The sequence below is a fragment of the Canis lupus genome, chromosome X, assembly GCF_011100685.1.
Source record: "Canis lupus familiaris isolate Mischka breed German Shepherd chromosome X, alternate assembly UU_Cfam_GSD_1.0, whole genome shotgun sequence".
Classification (NCBI taxonomy): domain Eukaryota; kingdom Metazoa; phylum Chordata; class Mammalia; order Carnivora; family Canidae; genus Canis; species Canis lupus.
The window spans coordinates 117,400,126-117,419,407 of record NC_049260.1 but is presented as its reverse complement, the minus strand read 5'-3'; the positions used below and the strand labels follow the sequence as shown (position 1 = coordinate 117,419,407).

Genomic DNA, 19,282 nt, shown 5'->3' with positions numbered 1-19,282 from the left:
TCATGCCACAGAATAATATTCGACCATTACGATGAAGCGAAGTAGCAGAGGCATAAATCCCGAAAGCAATTATGCTAAGTAAACTAAGCTGGACACAAAAGAAAAAATATTCTATGTTAACTCTATACGAAATGTCCGGGGAAGGTAAATCCCCAGAGACCGAAAGCAAACTGGTGGTTGCCAGGGGCCGGGAGATGAGGAGTAACCGCTTTACGAATGAACGCGGGCTTTAAGTCGGGGCGACGAGCACATTCTGGAACTGGGCAGCGGTGGTGGCTCTGCAACGCTGAAATATACTAAACTGCCTCACTTGCTCGCCGCAAAGTCCATTTCACGTGAGGTGAAGGTCACCGCCATTTTTCGAACAAAAAGCAGGGGGGTGAAGGGGGGTTAGAATCTTATGCGGGGAAGTCGGGGAGGGAAGGGCTTTCTGAGGGGCTCTCAGGGGCAACCAGGCAGGTAGAAGTCAAAGGGCAGGAGAGCCGGCGCGAACGCGTGGCTGGCAGAGGCCCGCCGCCCTCACTCACCGGTGTTCAGGTAGTAACAGAACAGCACCAAGACCCAGATGCCGAGCAACAGGAGCGCGAAGCGCTTGTGGGCCCACATCCTTCCCAGAGAGTGGCGAGTCTCGGCCTGGAGGCCACACAGAGACGCCTGCCAGCCAGGCTGAGGCGTGGCAGCCATGACGGCCTGGCGGCCCGGGAGGCTACCTCCGGGATGCGACCCAGTCGCCGGATCCTCCGCAACGCACCCCGCCTCAGAGCTGAGCCTGGAGCGGGCTCCCCGCAGCACCCTGGACTTGGACCGGGTCCTCCCCCGCATCGACTTCCCCTCGGAAGGCATGGCTAGAGGTGGCCGCCTCGCTGAGGTGAGACCTCAAATGTCGCCGACTCACGCCCCACAATCCCCCGGGACAGTGACGCTGACGTGGCCCACTTTGCACGTGGCACGTGCCAGCCGTCGTCCCCAGGCCCCGCCCCTTTTTAACGACTGTCTGCGTTTGCGCGCCACTCCCCCAGCCGCGCCCTGGCGCTTCTGCTGCTTGTGAAACATGCTCTTGGCGAACGTACGCGGCCTGAGGCCTGCCCGCTGTGGCGGGACTGCTGGTCCCCGAGCAACCCAGTGCCTCGCGAGAATTCCGACTCCGGCCTTGGCGCCTCGTCCCCGCTCGCATTCGGCCCCCGTGTCCCGCACTGCGCTCTGCGGTCACTACCGTTAGTCCCTGCGGTGGCCGCTACCCCCTGGGGCTGCTTAGATGTTAACTCTAGGTCACTAAAATGAAACGGAATCAAGAAGCCGTTTTGGCAGTCACGCTAGCCACGTACGCAGCGCTCGATCGCCGTGCGGGACCGTGCGGGTTTGGGCCGACTCCGGCCCGGCAGGCAGCTGGAGCGGGCGGCGCTGGACGTGCGCAGTGACTGTAGCCAATACAGTCCTCGGAGCTTCTAAGCGGACCGAAATGATACCTGCCTGCAGAGATTTGAAGGTTTGGGTACAAATAGATGAAACAGGACAACGTGACAACAAAGAACATGCGAGGAACACTAAAGAGTATCTCTAAGAGCACTTAGATTTTATTCCCATCGTTTGCCACTAAAGAATCGGAGGGGGGGGCCTAAGTGCCTCCCTCCTGGGGCCTTAGCACAGCAATGTCTAAAGAGAGACTCAGCATCGTCTCTAAGCCCCCTTTTGACTCTCGAATCGGACTCTCAGGCAAAATCCCAGCAGCTTGCACGGTTTGGACAGGCCTGCAAGAGGAGCGAGTGCTTGATGCTGGCTTAACTGTAGCCTGCCTCATTTCAATTTTTCAAGGGATGTGAAAACTGGCCCTCTCCACTGCGTTTCCATCCCTATTCCTACAATATCTTACTTTGGCTTTCCAAATGGTTTTCTGCTGATTTTATGCTATTGTTCCTGTTGTTCTTTCCACTGTTAATAGGCATTCCTTAGGGGGAAGGAGGGAGGGAAGTTTCTATGCAAATAATTCTTGAAATTAGCCCGCTCAACCCCATCCCCACATCCAGGAGCAATTCACAGGGCTCTTTAGTTTCTTAAAGGATCTGACAAGAAAAGAACCTGCTTTTCCTTCCTTGTATTTTTTTTTTATGATTTTTTTGGGCTCAGCTTTTCCCAAACTAATTTAACCAGAGGACACCTGCCCCACAAAACGCTATTAACAGCTTCTGAAACTACTGCTTGCAACTCTAAGAAGCTGAAGTGTTGGAGATTTTAGCCTACTTGTGAGTAACAGGGTGGCCTGCTGCAGTTTCCTAGTTGCTGGCAGAAGAGGCAAGACAAGTGGGTCAGAGACAAAAGACAAAAGCTCCCCTGAGACATGCAGAAACTTGAGAAATCCATGAACAGTTGCCTCCCAACAGCAACCTTGTTCATGTCATAGCACATGTGGAGAATGAGCGTGTGACCAAGCACCACACAACCACCCTGAGGGCTCAGGAGATTAAGCTAGAGCACGCAGGTTGGGCACTCAGCTCTTGACCGCTTCACAGGTTATGCTCTCTGAGACTGTTTCCCCTTCTGCAAAGCATGGGCTATGGGCAGACTGATTACGAAGATTCCTTCTCGCTCTAGCTTGCTGTGACTTGTCCTGGATGGTAGCATTTGCAGTTGCTGCAAAGAGGCAAGACATAGCAGTTCTACAACAATGCCAGTACTTCTAAGCCATTAGAAACCCAAATTACGGGGATCCCTGGGTGGCTCAGCGGTTTGTCACCTGCCTTCAGCCCAAGGTGTGATCCTGGAGTCCCAGGATCGAGTCCCACATCGGGCTCCCTGCACGGAGCCTGCATCTGTCTCTGCCTGTGTCTCTGCCTCTCTCTCTCTGTCTCTCATGAATAAATAAATCAAATCTTAGAAAAAAAAGAAACCCAAATTACTAACTGGAACTCAGAGGGACAAAATCCCTAAGATTATGCCTGAGCAATCCCTGGATTACATAACACTAATTCAAGATTGGGGACACAAAAAGCCATACGAAGTGGCCATTTTGAAGATTATCAGATGGTGATTTAAAATTCTGCACTGGCTTTCCTCTTTCATTCTATATTCTTGAGGGAGCTAAATTTGATACTAGTCAACCCAGACCTAATTAGGGAGGAAAATCTGTCATATGGGCATGAATACAAGAACTGCTTCATGAGGTGGTACATACCACTGCTCAGAATGTGACTACTGTTCTTGTGGGAAATTGAGAATTGACACTATTTTTTAAATATTGCTATAGACAGACATGAAAAGATGCTCAACCTCAGGTAATCAGGGGAATGCAAATTAATCAACAATGAGATATCATTTTATGCTCATCAGATTGGCAAAAATTAATAAATATTCATAAGAATATGCAGAAATAGAAATTCAGTCATTGCTGGTGGCGATATAAGTGGGTACAACCACGTTGGAATGCAATTTGACGACACTTTGTAAAGTTAAATATCCACATAGTCTGTGATGCAGAAATTCCACTTTTGGGTATCTATCCTGTCATCCATGTGTAAAAGGAGACATGTACAAAGATGGTCATTGGTTTAATGAAAGCAATATAAAGGATGCCTCAGTAGGGAAATGGAAACACAGTGTAGTTCCTTCCCCTAAGCATATAGTACTTAATGGTGATCAGGATCGATCACCCTAGCCAACATAGTCATTCTCTTTTTTTTACTACTTTGCCTGGTGGCATGAAGTGGCAGTCCCTGCTTCTAGTTCAGTGCAAACCATTGTTGTGTTCCCTGAAAGAAAAAGTCCTCTCTTAGATAATAAGCTTCTAAAATGGCAGGAACCAGAGTTGTGGGGATGATAAGCAAAGCACAAGATTTTTGCAAGTGGGTCATCAGGTATCTCTCACCACCACCCTTAGTTCTTAGCCTCACGTCTCCGGTTATGGAAGAAACTACACTGTATGTTGATTATTGGCTCTAGTTCAGAGTGTACAACTCACAGGTTGCCTTCTCCTAGGTGGTGTCATACTAGGTTTTCAAGAGGTGACTTCACTGTTCTATTAAGCCAACCTCTTCTTTTTCCAACTTTATTAAGGTATAACTGCTAAAAAAAATTGTAAGAAATTTAAAATGTGCACATAGTGATTTGATATACACGTACACTGTGAAAGGATTCCATCTAGTTAATTAAGACATCCATTACCGTACATATTCATCTTTTGTTTTGTTTCTTTTTTCTTTTCTTTCTCATTTGTTTTGTTTTTGTGGGGGGTTTTTTTGTTTGTTTTTGTTGTTGTTGTTGTTGTTGTTTTTGGCAAGAACATTTAAGTTCTATCCTCCTAGCAAATTTCAGTGGTATAATACAGTGTTACCAACTGTGGTCGCCTTGTTTCATGTTAGATCCTCAGACTTTATTCATCTTATAGCTGAAAGTTTATACCCTTTTTACCAACCTCTCCCTATTTTCCCCATCTCCCTGCTCCTGGCAATCTCTTTTCTAATCTCCATTTCTTTTTCTATGAGTTTGACTTTTTTTAAGATTTTATTTATTTATTCATGAGAGACAGAGAGAGAGAGAGAGAGAGAGGCAGAGACACAGGCAGAGGGAGAAGCAGGCTCCATTCAGGGAGCCCGATGTGGGACCTGATCCCTGGTCTCCAGGATCACGGCCTGGGCTGAAGGCGGCCCTAAACTGCTGAGCCACCCAGGCTGCCCGAGTTTGACTTTTTTTAAAAAAATTAGATTCTGCATATAAATGAGACCACAAAGCATTTGCTCTCCTGTCTGGCTTACTTTCTGAAAAAAAAAATCATTTATTGGACTATGTTCTAAACAAATTGCTGTGACTGCTGTTGAGTCATAATAATAGATATGTAAGCTTCAATTCAGCACATCTTAATGACATATCCTTTAATCAACATTGTATTTACATGGAAGTTAAGTTGGAGAACTTCCAGTTTTAGAGAACTTCCAACTGGTCAATCCCTAACACCTGTTGGACTCAACAACATACGCTCGTTTTTGAGAATTAGTTCATCACAGTTTGCAAGCTCACTTCAGGTATAGTTCATGTCTCTAATATTTGTGCTTGTTTAGTAAGTGTAAATGTGAAATGACAGTTTATTCATGAACGATTTTACCAAATTTGAAAATCTTTAAAATTGAGATGGATCCTTCTTTGTACAGTGCTGTTCTTGTTATTTGATTTTTATTAAACTAGAATGCTATTATTCATTACTGCAACAGACCAATATATAGATGTAAGTTTGTTCTCCCTTTTTCCCCCCAAAAATTATCAGTGTAATTAAGAAGTATTAACCCATTGTTTTTCTTCTCTTTTTTGCACTTGGATTCTAATATTTCCTTTATTACTTATTAATATCTATGGTGTGATTATGTATATGCATATATATATACATATGAAGTTCAATAAAAGAAAATTTTCACACTGGCTGCATTTCTTTTCTGGCCATTTATATTTATTCATTTCATGTAATGATTATTACTGAAAGTAATTGTGTCCTATAAAAGAGAGCCAAGTTAAAAAACAATCCACCCCAGTGTATCTCGTGTGAGATATCCTTGTCATCCAATAAAAGGAACTACTACCTTTGCTCTAGTTGAGAGACTGGAGCTCTAGAACTGGTGGTTCTAGGAAAATGCTACGTTAGCTGGGACCTGGGGATTGGGAACTTGCTGCCAGAACTGTTGACTCCAGACTCTCACCAGCAAAATGAATGTCCTGCATGTGATGCTTTGCTCCACATTTGGTTCAGTTTGGAATTCAAGCATAATATAATTTTGTCTAATTGGTCATACCTAAGTCACATCCAAAACCATGTCTGCAAGGAAATATGGGAAATGTAGTGTTTAGCTTTCTAGTTTCTGTAGTATAGGGAGGCAAACCCCCAAAGATTGAGTGAGCCTCTATCGCCTTCAATAGCCTCACACCCAGCCAGTTCAGGGCTACTACCACCCAGGCACGTTCCACATCTGACTTGCTCTATCAGCTCCTTCCACTGCGCCTCCTATGGTATAGAGAATCCTACCTCTCCATCCTAATGAAGAGAAATTATTCTAAATCCTCACACTTTTCCTTTTTCCTGTTCTCCTTCCCCTTGAATTAGCTGAAGTTTAGCTTCCTACTGTCAAACCCTTCCTGGGTTCATCACTGTCCTGAAAACCCTCTGTGATGGATGCTGCTCCTCCTACTTCCAGGTAAAGAGAAAGGGTCAGTAAAAGACCTTAGATCCCTTTGCTCTCTGAAACCATGGTTTCAATGCTTGTGGTCAATCTCCTCTGTTTGGGACTCACATTATCTGATTTTACCACCTGTTTCGTTTTCTGCATCTCAAGGGCCTACTACATTCCAGAAAATTGTATTCTCTACTTCTCTGACTTCCTTTCCATCACAACTCTTGGCCGTTATCCTTGCAATGAAGCTGGCTAGATGGCTCCTCCACCTTCCAATTTTCAAACCCGAAAGCCACTGAAGTATTTATCCTCCTTCAAACACTTTGCAGCATTTGAAACTGTTAATTTTCTTCCTTCCCTGAGGAAGCCATGTGTCCCCACAGTACTGTGAGCTCTGTAGGAGCAGGGATCTTGCTTCTTATTTACTGATGTAGTTTTAATGCCTACACAGTGAGTGGCACACAGAATCCACTAAATAAATAGATTTTAATGGATAATTGCTATGACAAAGCACAAATCTCATGTCCTTCTAATCCCTAGCCCATTGGCTAAATGTAGGCATTCCCTGAGATTTAGCCCACTGCTACTTATTTGTGCTGGATTTTTCCTGAGTGATATATTTATTTTCATTTCTTCGCTGATCACTCTGTGTCAGTGGTGCTTTCATCTTTATATAACTCGCCTCACCCCTGTCCTGAGCTCTAAACTCGAGATCAACAAAGCAAGTTCAATGTTGTTGCTTCTAGGAGAACCAGATGGAATAAGTCAGAGGCCCTGGGCTCTGGGAGCTCCGCTCTAGGGTGGGAAGCAGGCATGTAAAATACAATTATAACACAATGTGATGAATGCTCTTGGAAACAAAGGTGTGATCAGAGTGCCATAGGAACAGAGAGAAGAGGGCAAATAATTCAGCCTGAGGCTGTCAGTGAAAGCTACTGAAAAGTGACATTTAATTTAAGTTTTGAAGATTGAATAGAAAATGTCCAGCCAAACAAGATGGGGGAGATTTTTTTCATGGAGGAGAGGCCGAACAGAGACCCAGAGGAATGGAAGGACATGATAGACATGGTGTGTTTGGGAGGCAGGTGTAAATACTCTGCTACACCTCGAAGCATGTACAAACCTGGCCTTCCGATCTTTTTCTCCCAAACCAGTACCTTTTCCTGACTTGCTTTTTCCTGTAGATGTTCTCATCCTTTGGATCCCTTTGATTTACTACCTCTGAGCTTTTTGGGATTCTTAATCCCTTATGTCCAATTAGATGCCGGTTGATCTTGCTTCAAAATACTCCTCAGTCCCATTCCTCTCTTCTATTTCTACTTAAACAGTCCTAGCTTAGACCTGCATAGTTACTTCTTCCCTCGACCAGCAAAAGTTTCCTAAAGGATCTCTCCACCAATAGGGTCTCACAATTCTAACCCACCATACTCACTGCAGTCAAATGATTCTTCCTACTGAAATAACCTCTGCTGGCTCCCTAAAGGCTACAGTCTAAATGATGACAATAAATCTGTTCCCTCCTTCAGGAAGTCCTTGGCACTTTCAGATTGCTGCCTCCTCATTTTCCTTTCCTATGTGTTTTTTATTTACTCTGTTGGATGCTCCTCCTCTAGGCCCCCCCGCTGGGCCCTCTGCTAGGCCTTCTTCTCTTTTCCTCCCTCACTCTACACTGTCCCCTCAAAGGATCACTACGCTCCAGCAGCTGACTTGCCCTTACATCTTGATTATTTACAAAACTTCAGTTTAGATCTCTCTCCCTAACCTCACTTAAGCATCTCTGCTTGGCTGACTCACAGCACTTGAAACGGCTCACATCCAAAATTGAATGATTCTCCGCCACGAACCCGCACTTTCTGCACTGTTCACTATCTTAATCAGCAGTACTACCTTCTGTCCAGTTTCTCAAGTGGGAAATCTGGGAGTCTTCTCTGAGTCCTCTATATTTTGCTTTTATTTTATTTTCTTTTAAAGATTTTATTTTTTCATGAGAGACACAGAGAGAAAGAGGCAGAGACATAGGGCAGAGGGAGAAGCAGGCTTCTTGCGGGGAGCCTGATGCAGGACTCGATCCCAGGACCCCAGGATCACGCCCTGAGCGGAAGGCAGATGCTCAACCATTGAGTCCCCCAGGTGCCCCTGAGTCCTCCATATTTTCCAATCCCCATTCATTCAGTCACCAACAGCTCTCTATTCTAACTCTGAAACTACGTGTGACGATTCATTTTCGGTGTCAACTTGGCCAGGCTGTAGAACCTAGTCAGTCCATCACACTAGCCTAGGTGTCACTGTGAAAGTATTTTATAGCTGTGTGTTAGCATCTACAATCAGCTGACTTTAAGTAAAGGACATTAGCCTCAATAATCTGGGCGGACCTTATCTAATTAGTTGAAAGACCCTGAGGGCAAAATTGGAATGTCCCTGATGAAGAAATCCTGTCTCAAGATAGCAGTATCAATTCCGGTCTGAGTTCTCAGCCTACCCGCCTGCCCTAGGAATTTTGAACTTGTCAGCTCCTATAATCACATAGACCAATTCTTCAAACTAAATCTATATTGATTTTACATATTTTATGGGTTTTATTTCCCTGGAGATCCCTGACTGATACACAAGGTCTCTATTCCTTCCGCTGTTCTTGTTTCCACTGCCTCCCCCTCGTTGTCTCTGGACTCCTGAGATAGTCTCAGCTCATCTCTACCTGTAGCCTTGCCCACTCCCGTCCATTCACCGCACTGTGACCCCCGTATACTTGCAGAGACATAAATCGGATCACATCCCTCTCCCGTTCTGGAAACCTTTCGACAGCCAGTTATTATTGCCCTGACAACCCGAATTCCTTTCCTTGGATCCTGGTTCCTGAGAGCTCACCTGCTCTGCGCCTTGCTGACCACCCCAGCCTCAGCTCCTCCTCTTATGGCCACACCCAGCTCGCCCAGACTCATGATGCTCTCTGCTACCTTTTCACACACTTTCTCTTCCTGTCCTCTTCCTCCTTCAGGCCTCAGTTTAAATATCACTTTTTTAAAAGGTTTTATTTATTTATCCATGAGAGACACACACACACACAGAGGCAGACACATAGGCAGAGAGAGGCAGAGACATAGTCCTTCCTGTGGGGAGCCTGATGTGGGACTCGATCCCAGGACCCCAGAATCACGACCTGAGCCCAAGGTAGACAGACACTCAACAACTGAGCCACCCAGGCGCCCCAAATATCACTTCTTCGTGAGACTTTTCCTGAGCCCCAGACAAGATTATAGTCCCTCCTGATACTTCCCTAGAAGGTTAGGTTATAACATCACTAATCTTATGGTGCTTGAATGTGAAAAACCAAATTCATAGTTAATTCAGAGAAAGAAAGATCTGTTCCATGTTTATCACCTCCTCCACTCACTGTTTGAGTCTTTGCAAGACAGGATGACTTTTCTTTGTTTACAATGATTTTGAATTCCTCTGTTAACCACACATGCTTCTAAATCTTCCATCCGTTTTTATCACCCCATCAACAAAGTGGGAGAGTGATGAATGCCTATTTTCCCTTAGCTGGAATCGGCATGGGACACCAAAGGATCTAGAAAAGTCACTGATTCCTCAGGGCTTATAAGGGTGGCTAAAGATAATAAAATGCCAAAGTCTTGGTACCTTAAAACAGCAAGGGTTTATTGCTTGCTCATGCTACATGCCCAACACAGGTTGGCAGGCGGCACTCTGCTCATTGTTGTCACCGTTAACTGGATTGACAGATGTGCCACTGTCTTCTGATGGCACCCTCTCATCTTGAGCTTCCACATCGCTATGTCAGGGGAAGAGAGTGTGGAGAGTCACAGCATCCTGGCCTCGACCCAAAAAGGACATGCATCCTTTCTGCTTTCACCTCGTGGGCCTGAGGAAGTTACAGGGCCAAGCCTCACTCAAAGGAGGCCTGTGCCTAGGAAAGAAGAATCAGGAAATGTGGCAAACCCTAGAAATATCTAACACTAGCATTGGTACTAACCATGATCCTTTATTGGGGATGAGCCATGTCCTGGGCGCTGGGCTAAGCATATTATTTTATTCCTCCTAACAGGCATGAGGGAAGTGTTAATATTTCCATATTTCAGGGAAATCAAGGTTTAGGGAGATTGTTTGTTTGTAGGTGATATTTAAGCTGGGATCTCAACCTGTGTCAACTGACTAGTAGTCAATATTGGCCCTTCTGCCAACCACTACTGCATGGCCGAAGCTGTACTCTACTTACTACTTAATGCCCTTTCCAGAGCTCTGTGCTTTTGCACCAATGATGCCCTGGGCCTGACAAAAATGGGAAAAAGTGCATTCTTGGCAAACTCCTGTTCACCCCTGGTGATCCATTTCAAACCAGAAGCCCTCTGTGAAACTTCTCCTGACTTCCTCTGGCAGAACTCATTGTCCTAGGTTCAGTTGCACTCAGCTCAAATCCCTAGCAGAACACTTATCACGTGGTTTTGTTATTATCTATTAACCTTATTTTTCCCACGAGACTGTGGCTCTTTGAACAAGGGAGCCATATCCCATTTCTCTCTGTATTTCCAGGGTAGAGGCAAAAGAGCAGAAATCCAGCCAGCATTGGTTATGCATACATGCCAGACACGGGGCTAAGTGCTTTACATATGGCAATCTCACTCTCATGCCATCTCTATGAGTTAGGTGCTATTATTAACATCTTCCATTTTACCAGGGAGGAATCTTAAACTATAGAATGTTTTAATAACTTGCCCAAAGCCTCATAGGTAGTAAATAACTATGCTGGGATTGGAACTCCTGCAGTCTAACCCCGAAGCCTAAGCATGCTTAGCCGCTATGCTACTGCTCGAAACTTCTTTCAGTTCATATCGGAGCTCCTAAATACCTCATGTAGTTCCTAAAAACAGGAACATCCTCTTATATAATCACAGTGCAATTATCAAAAATGGGAAATTTGCATTGTCCTAGCACGTGATCTGCAGACCTGATTTATAAGCCACATTTCTCGATAATGTCCTCTGTAACAGAAGATGACAGTATTTTCTGGTTGAAGATCCAATGCAGGACCACATGTTGCATTTAACTGTCATGTCTTTTCAGTTTGCTTTGATTGGAAACAGTTCTTCAGTGTTTCCTTGTCTTTTATGACCTCAATAATTATGACAAGTACCAGCCTTTTATTTTGTAAAATGTCCATCAATTTGAACTTGTCTGATGTTTCCGAATTATTAGGTTAAGCTTTTTTTTTTTTTAACAGGAACACTGCTGAGTGAGTTGTGCCCTTCTCATTGCATCATATGAAGAGGCACGATTATCTCTTTGTCCCTGTAATTATCTATTATTTTATGCTGATTTTTCTGTTTCCGAGTGTCATTTTCTTCTGCATCTCCACATCAAATATACTGCCTGACTCATGGTATATGTTTAATAAACATTAGTTGTATGAATAAATCTACATTCCTCTGAAAGAAAACTATTAATCAAGCCCAAACCATGTGAATCATAACCCTAGTTTCTTCCCTTTCTCTTTCCCCATACATAATAATCACCAAGTCTCACTGTTTCTAGCTCTTAAATATCATAGTGATCCCACCATCTTCATTCTGTGTCATTGCGTTGGCTCATTACTCCAACAACGTGGCCTCCCTGCCTCTAGTTTTGCTCCATTTAATCTATCTTTGGAAGGTGAGTGAAAGAAGATGCCAGTCCTGTACAGTGGGCACAAGAATAGGTTTGATTGGGGTACCTCATAAGCCTAAGTATTAGTGAGATGAGGCACATGGTCTCATGTTCTGTCATTATCCCACAGTGAAACCTGCCTTCCCATTGGACTAAGACATTAATTGGATTTGCCAATGGGGTTTCTGGAAATGGTGACAATGGCAAACAAGACACTGCAAAATGAAGACGATCCTAAATAAGAACACAAAGTTCATCGTGAAAACTGTAGGACTTAGGTGGGAGGCAGTTTAGAGCCATGTGGCTAGTGCCTATAGTTGACATTAGCTTCACTTGCAGTGAGGTATTCAGTCAGAAACAGCAGGAGCTGTTGTCCAGAGTGCAAGCTGTCTAGTCAGTAAATAATGCAAAGCTATGCAGGTATCCAACACAAGCAGAGACGAGGGATCAAGAATATCTTTGATATTAAGACCCCAGCTATCTCATTGGGAATCTCAAGTTTGCCTTAGAAACACCTCCTGGTGGGAGGAAAGCCCATATAAAATGATGATAAACTGTGTCCCTAAGGCCCCCAGATAGATCCTGCTAAAGGCACCGGAATCTCGGATATATAGCCTGTGCCCACTGGGTCTTTGGTTACCAAAGAGTTGTATGGCTATTCTCAGGAAGCTCTGTGTCCAAGCAGGAGGCAGGGGAGGCAATGCAGGCTGTCCCTGGAAGTGAGTGAAAAGAACACAAAGCCTGCTTTGAGTTCTGTCCAAGGTGAACGTCTGTACCCATTTAGCATGGACATCACGGGCAATGGTACATGAGTGTAGAAAATCCAGGCAAAGAGTGGCTCAGCCCTCTGCCTGGTAGAAGCAATACTGGAGCTGCTGTTTGATAGTGGGGTGGTCATAAGATCCCCCACAGTCAAATCAAATTGGGGGTGACATATCAAGCTTTGTGATAGTTGGCAGTATGGTCACTGCCCCAGATGGGAACAATCTGTCCATATCTGGCCTAGGAAAAGAGAGGTTATTTTTTTTTCAAGTAATTATTTATTTATTTATTTATTTATTTATTTATTTATTTATTTATTTTAAATAATAAATTTATTTTTTATTGGTATTCAATTTGCCAACGTACAGAATAATACCCAGTGCTCATCCCATCAAGTGCCCCCCTCAGTGCCCGCCACCCAGTCACCCCCACCCCCCGCCCACCTCCCCTTCCACCACCCCTAGTTCATTTCCCAGAGTTAGGAGTCTTCCATGTTCTGTCTCCCTTTCTGATATTTCCCACTTATTTTTCCTCCTTTCCCCTTTATTCCCTTTCACTATTATTTATATTCCCCAAATGAATGAGACCGTATAATGTTTGTCCTTCTCCGATTGACTTATTTCACAAAAGAGAGGTTATTTGCCCCTTAATCCTCTACTTGCTTCCTAGAGTTGGATCTGTCCATGCCCAACCAGTTGGGTTCCATAAGCTCCCCTCAGGAATGAACCAGGCCCCTTATTTTAGAGGCTGGAGTGAAAAGCTCCACAGAGACCCAGGGCTAACAATTCAATTACCAAAGGCAGTCTCTTGAAATCAAGGAAGATGGCTACGGTGTAAAAGTGACTTACTGCATGAGCGTAAGAGCCCCAGGAGTGTCCTCGACTTGCAGAGGAGGTCTATGACATACCCAGTGTCAGAGTTGTCTGCCTGGTGGGAAAGGACACCAGATGCCATTTTAAATTTGTGTTCATCCACATTTCCTTCATCTATGTAGTAAAAACTTTCCAGCTACTCACTGTAGTCAATGCAGGTCCAAAGAAAGGGGGAATTATTATTATGTAGTGTGGTGCCCACTTCAAGTGGCAAGTGTGCCACTTCAATCTGTTGTGGCAAGCGTGATTGTCTGACAGCCCCACTTGCTACCCTTCTGCATTCATGGCTGTTTGTGCCAAGGTCATGTTTCCTATAGACCACCTCAAGCCAATAATTGAGCACAGTGGCGGGGGACGAATGCGGATCCATTCTTATGAGGAGAAGAACCCCTGTAACAGGTGACTTTGGCTCAAGAACCTCCATCAGCCTGGTAGAAACATGCCTGGAACCGTGTTATACTCTAAGATCCTTCCTACTCAATCTTCCTTCCTTCCTTTTCCCTCTTAAATGTCAGATCTGCATCATGGTCTGAAAGTCTCTCTTGACCTCCTCTGCCATGTGGCAAGGTGGTCCATCAGAGCCTTAAATCTCTATGGGCTATCTGATTGGAGGAGGGGACAGCAACCCTACACCCAGAGAGCATTTTCAAATGGAATGAGGGCAGGGGGCCTGTGAAGTCTGTCTGTCAGCATGAGCCAGCCAGTCTGGTCTTTTGTAGTGTGACCAAGTTCACCCTGAATTACAGGGTTAGGAAGCTGTCAGTGAGTGCAGGCTCTGGTGGGGGTGGGGGTGGGGGTGGCATTGGTAGCTTCTTTGTATGTCAAATGGCAGCCCTTCGTGGTGGTTTTGTTAGTGTTGTGGGTCTGTACATAGATCTAGTAGGTCATCATGGATATGGATATGACTGATGTCTCATGACCTCAATTGACTTACTTCTTGCAGATGCCTTGCTTTTCTCAGGATGTGGCCCTTTCTAGGAGACAAACACCTATGTGACTTATTGAGCCTGTGGGTGAGTTGTATTTGTTTTCATAGGGCATGATTTTACTGGTCTCATCCTGGGTCGCTCAATGGCCTGACTGGAGTGAGGCCATTAGCAGCAGCCCATGAGTCTATGAAAAGGTGTATTTCATTCGTTGAGGAGCAGAATGCTTTATTGCTGAAAGCAGCACTTTGCAGTTCCACCCATTGTGCAGAGCAACTAATGCCACGGGTTGTCAGCACTAACCATCATTATAACAGATGGCTTAGCATTCTACTGAACTTATTCACCCATCAGTGAGACATGTTTCCTTGTATGGTACCAAGTCTCAAAATTGAGGCCCCTATTAAGCCAGTAACTCAAGCAAAGCAGCCAATGGGGGCATCTCAGTTCCTATTGAGAGGGTAGCCAACCTATTTTTGCAAGTGGCCTAACCCCCAATTGGCTGTGCTTCCATTTAACATTTTTTCAGCTTGTTGCACTTTGTCAATGATTAAACTATTGTCTCTCAGTCCCAAACCATCTTTCCATCCTCTGCTCTGCTCTCTGAGGCTGGGGCTAGGACTCCGCACACCATATTTTTCCGTTGCCAGTGCTGCCTATTAGGTTCTGCCGATAAGAGGCTCTAGAGGGAGGCTGGAAGACCGTGGCAGGAATGGTTTGCTCCAGTAACAGCAGCTGAATTCAATTTCCAGATCCCCCCCTGCACCCCCCCCCCATCAGAACCAGCATCAGCACATCTCCTCAGGGACACCAGCATCAACCAGTTGGCTGCCACTCCCTCCTCAATGGTCTAAGTCCCAGCTCCATGGAGGCCTTCCCGTGAGTTACCAAGGTACCAGTATCAACCAACAGCATCCCTTTCCTAGAGCTCAGAGTTTTAAATCTGTGGGCCTTTCCTTTGAGCCTTATCCCTTCATTCCCCCAGGCCTCAAGATGGCAGATGCTTCCTGCAGACTCCACTTCTGCTGTTACCTTAATGTTCCTGTTTTGAATTTTCAATCCTCTAATGTCTGTCTAACCAAGCTCTATATTAAATTTCCCATTAAAAACACTGGTGTGATTTCTGGTTTCCTGATTGGACCGTGATCGATATTGGTTTAGTGACCACACCCCATGGCAAGATGGGAATGTTGGAACTGAGGATCACACTTTCTTCTGTAGTGAGACAATTTGTCCCCACCAGAACCAGTAATTGTCCCAAAAGGCATGTACCATTCCATGGCAAAGATATGACCCATCCATATACTGGCAGAGTATTACTGCCAGAGGCATCAGAAATGAGACAGGTTCCCGGTACTTAAAACTCCATGGGAGTTCTGGGGGTGGAGCAGGTATTATTTTACTGCTACCTGTGTTCCTTCCATGGCTTTACTGCAGAGGGCTCCAATCACATTTGTCTACCTGTCCGATGACTTTAGTGGGTTCTTAAGTAACATTCTTGGGTGCAGGATGTGCTGCCTCTAATACCCGGAGGCCAAACAGGTGAGAAGGGCTGTTTTGTGTAGCTAGTGTTTGCAAGGCCAACAATTTTTCTTATTAGGTTGTGGAATAGCTCTTTGGACAGCTGCTCATGTAGCCCCCAAGCTGGGCACTCAAGTGGCCTGGTCCTGGTCTCCATCCTAATTCAAGGTGTAGCCACCTGTGCACAGCTGTGCTTAGAGAGCATGCATAGAGAGCTGTGAGGGCCACCAGAAAAACAGGGGTGTCTGGGTGGCTCAGTCGGTTAAGGGTCCAACTCGATTTCCGCTCAGGTCTTGATCTCAGGGTCTTGAGTTTAAGCCTGTGTTGGGCACCAGGCTTGGCATGGAGCCTATATAAAAAGATGATACTGGGGTGCATGGGTGGCTCAGCTGGTGAAGCGTCTGCCTTCAGCTCAGGTCATGATCTCAGTGGGATGGAGCCCCACATCAGGCTCCCTGCTCAGCAGGGAGTCTGCTTCTCCCGCTCCCTCTGCCCCTCCACCTCATGATTTCTCTCTAATAAATAAAAATCTTTTTTTAAAACCCTAAAATAGGGACGCTTGGGTGGCTCAACAGTTGAGCGCCTGCCTTTGGCTCAGGCCATGATCCTGAAGTCCTAGGATTGAGTCCCACATGGGGCTCCCCACAGTGAGCCTGCCTCTCCCTCTGCCTGTGTCTCTGCCTCTCTCTCTGTGTGTCTCTCATGAATAAATAAATAAAATATTTAAAAAAATAAAAATAATAAAAACAATAAAACCCCTAAAATATCATCAACATAATATAATGGATTACCCTACTCATTACTGATATATTCCAGTTATTAATTATTGCTGGGGAAGTTCAAAATGCCCGAGGCACGACGATAAAGGTAAAATTAACACTTTGCCAGATGAAAACAAAGTACTTTTTTTCTTCCTAGAGAAATCTGGAGAAGACGACATTAGCAAAATGTAGGGCAATTCTGTCCAAGAATAATATAATGTGAGGCACACATGGAATTTAAAATTTTCTAGTAGACCTATTTGAAAGAAAAACAGTAAGAGACAGGTATAACTAATGTTAATGACATAGTTTAATTGACTGAACAGGTCCAAAATATTAACAATTCAGTATTTATTCTTTTTAAGATTTTATTTATTCCTGAGAGAATATACGATGGATTTTGAAGACTTCCTAATTTTTCTTTATATTCAAGTACTGAATTGTTGGGGCACCTGGGTGGCTCAGTGGTTGAGAGTCGGCCTTCGGCTCAGGGCGGGATATCTCAGTTCACACCAGCCACGTTAGAAGCTCTGAGCAGCCTCCACATGTGTCTAGTGGCTGAAGAACTGGACAGTGCAACTCTACGGCCACGTACCAAGTGCCAGTAAGGCCTGTTGGTGAATCAGATGCTTTGGGTGTCCCGGTGGCCACTATTAAAAACACGATGATCTGCAATCAGGGACCACAGATGCTGGACTTACTCACTGGCTGAAGAGGGCTGGGAACTGGAGGGTACTGGGGGCTACCACTGCCTCCTGGCAACGGAATAGGCCTCCAATGTGTTCTTGCTCACCTACTGCATGGTCCCGGCAGGCTTCGGAAATACAAGAGGCTCTGCATTCACAGGGAAAGATGGCAATACCCGCACCCACTCCGCGGGTCAGTGCGCTGCGCTGGGTCGAGGGAGCCCGGCATGTCCGTACCTGTCATGCAGTCCGACGGGGGGACCAACAGCATATGCAGTAACTGTGCCGAGTCTCTTGGCTGTAATAAAACCAATCCCAAAGCCTCCCAGGGAAATTCATTGACCATGCACTTACTGGTCCCAGAACAACGGCTCCTCGGGCGCTAGTGTCTGGTAGGTCCAGGTCTGCTGGATCCTCCCCACACCTGCTCTAGGCTACATGGACCAGGACAGAAAGCAACCCCCTGAAGAGGGCAGAGGATTGGGCCCTAGGCCAAGTTTGCTTGGAATGAACTCAAATCTGAATTGGAAGGCCCTCCAGCAGTTGGATTAGAAAATCAGTCTCCTGAGTGGCACGGAGGTCTGTTGGAGACGGGGTCTTTGAGTTTCTTTCAGCAGCATTACGATGTGGCTAACCACTGAACTTCCTCTTCTGGAGCCTTCGCCAAGGACATGAGAGGCTTTGCTGATTTGCTGGCCAGGCAGTAGGGAAAACAACTGGCCTCCATCTCCAAGGGGAATCCCCCCACCCAGGACCTCCTTGCATCAGCTCTCTATAGGGGTCTCCTTGGTGTAAAATCAGTTATGAATGGGGTGCTTGGGTGGTGCAGTCGGTTGCGTGTCTGACTCTTGATTTTGGCTCAGGTCATAATCTCAGGGTGGTGGGATGGAGCCCTGAGTCGGACTCCGGTTGTGCTCGATGAGGAGTCTCCTTGGGATTCTCTCTTCCTTCCCCCACTGCCCTCGCTCCCTCCCCGCTGACTCACTTTCTCTCTAAAATAATGTATTTAAAAAGAGTAAGTTATTGTCCTGCATACCTCCCTGTGTTCTCTCTGCAATCTCACAGTGATTCAAGTTACTTACCCCACTTGCCTCTCTACCTTCCCCATCTATCTCCTGACTTAGGGACCCCTTCATTCAAGACCCAGAGCCAGAACATGCTGCCTGAGAGAGCCTCAGAAGAGGTCTGGAGTGGTGCTCTTCCGCCTTTCCACTTTTGTCGAGACCTGGTGCACCTTACAGGGCCCCTTATCTCATCTTCCGGCTTTGGATGGGGCTTAAGTCAGCCCACAGACTATCCCACCCCTCACTCCCCAGCGGAGGCAAAATTAGGGATCTTTTCCTCATGTAAGATGCCATCAGGTTTGCCAGCACTCTCTGAATTAAAGTCACTTGGTCACAAGTTATCCTCAATGCCCAGAGTTTTCCTACAACCATGTAAATAGTGCCTGGGTGCCTCAAAGCTGCTGGGACCTCAGCAGGGATGTCTCACTTTGCATTCAGTGCCTCAGGAAGGTCTCCTCCTTGCAGCTGTGTGAATCTGATTTCCATGAGCATCCAGTTCAAGCACAGGGCAGGCACATTTGCTCCCTCCTCATTGGTTATACTAGCGAATTCATTCCGCAAAAGGGAATCCCGTGGTAAACCCCAAATGCTGGCCACTGTGTCACTTGCCTCGTGGATGCAGCTTCTTCACCCTGCAAGCACTTCAAACCTCAATGGATCCCTGTGACTGTTAATGCACCTCCATCCCACCCCTGACAACCCCTGGGTGCTACATGGCACGATGATAGATTTCAGATCCAAAAGGTTAGACTCAATCGACTCTTCTAATGGCACTTGGGCCCAAAAGTTCTTTTCTCCCAATTTCTTCCTTCTTAGGGCTCACAGGGATGGCTGACTTGAGAGTGCTGAGGGATCAAACTGTTTCAATCTGCCTTACACAGAGAGC

The 19,282-nt window shown here is 45.7% G+C and overlaps 1 protein-coding gene across 1 annotated transcript in view; it reads right to left on the bottom strand.

Moving 5' to 3' along the window:
- FMR1NB (FMR1 neighbor) overlaps positions 1-923 on the bottom strand; it is a 34,300-nt gene extending 33,377 nt beyond the window's left edge. Inside the window, exon 1 of the mRNA XM_038586628.1 lies at positions 528-923. Within this exon, the coding sequence (XP_038442556.1) occupies positions 528-843 (316 nt within the window). The 5' untranslated portion in view covers positions 844-923. The remainder of the gene's footprint in view (positions 1-527) is intronic.
- Between the last annotated feature and the right edge of the window lie 18,359 nt (positions 924-19,282).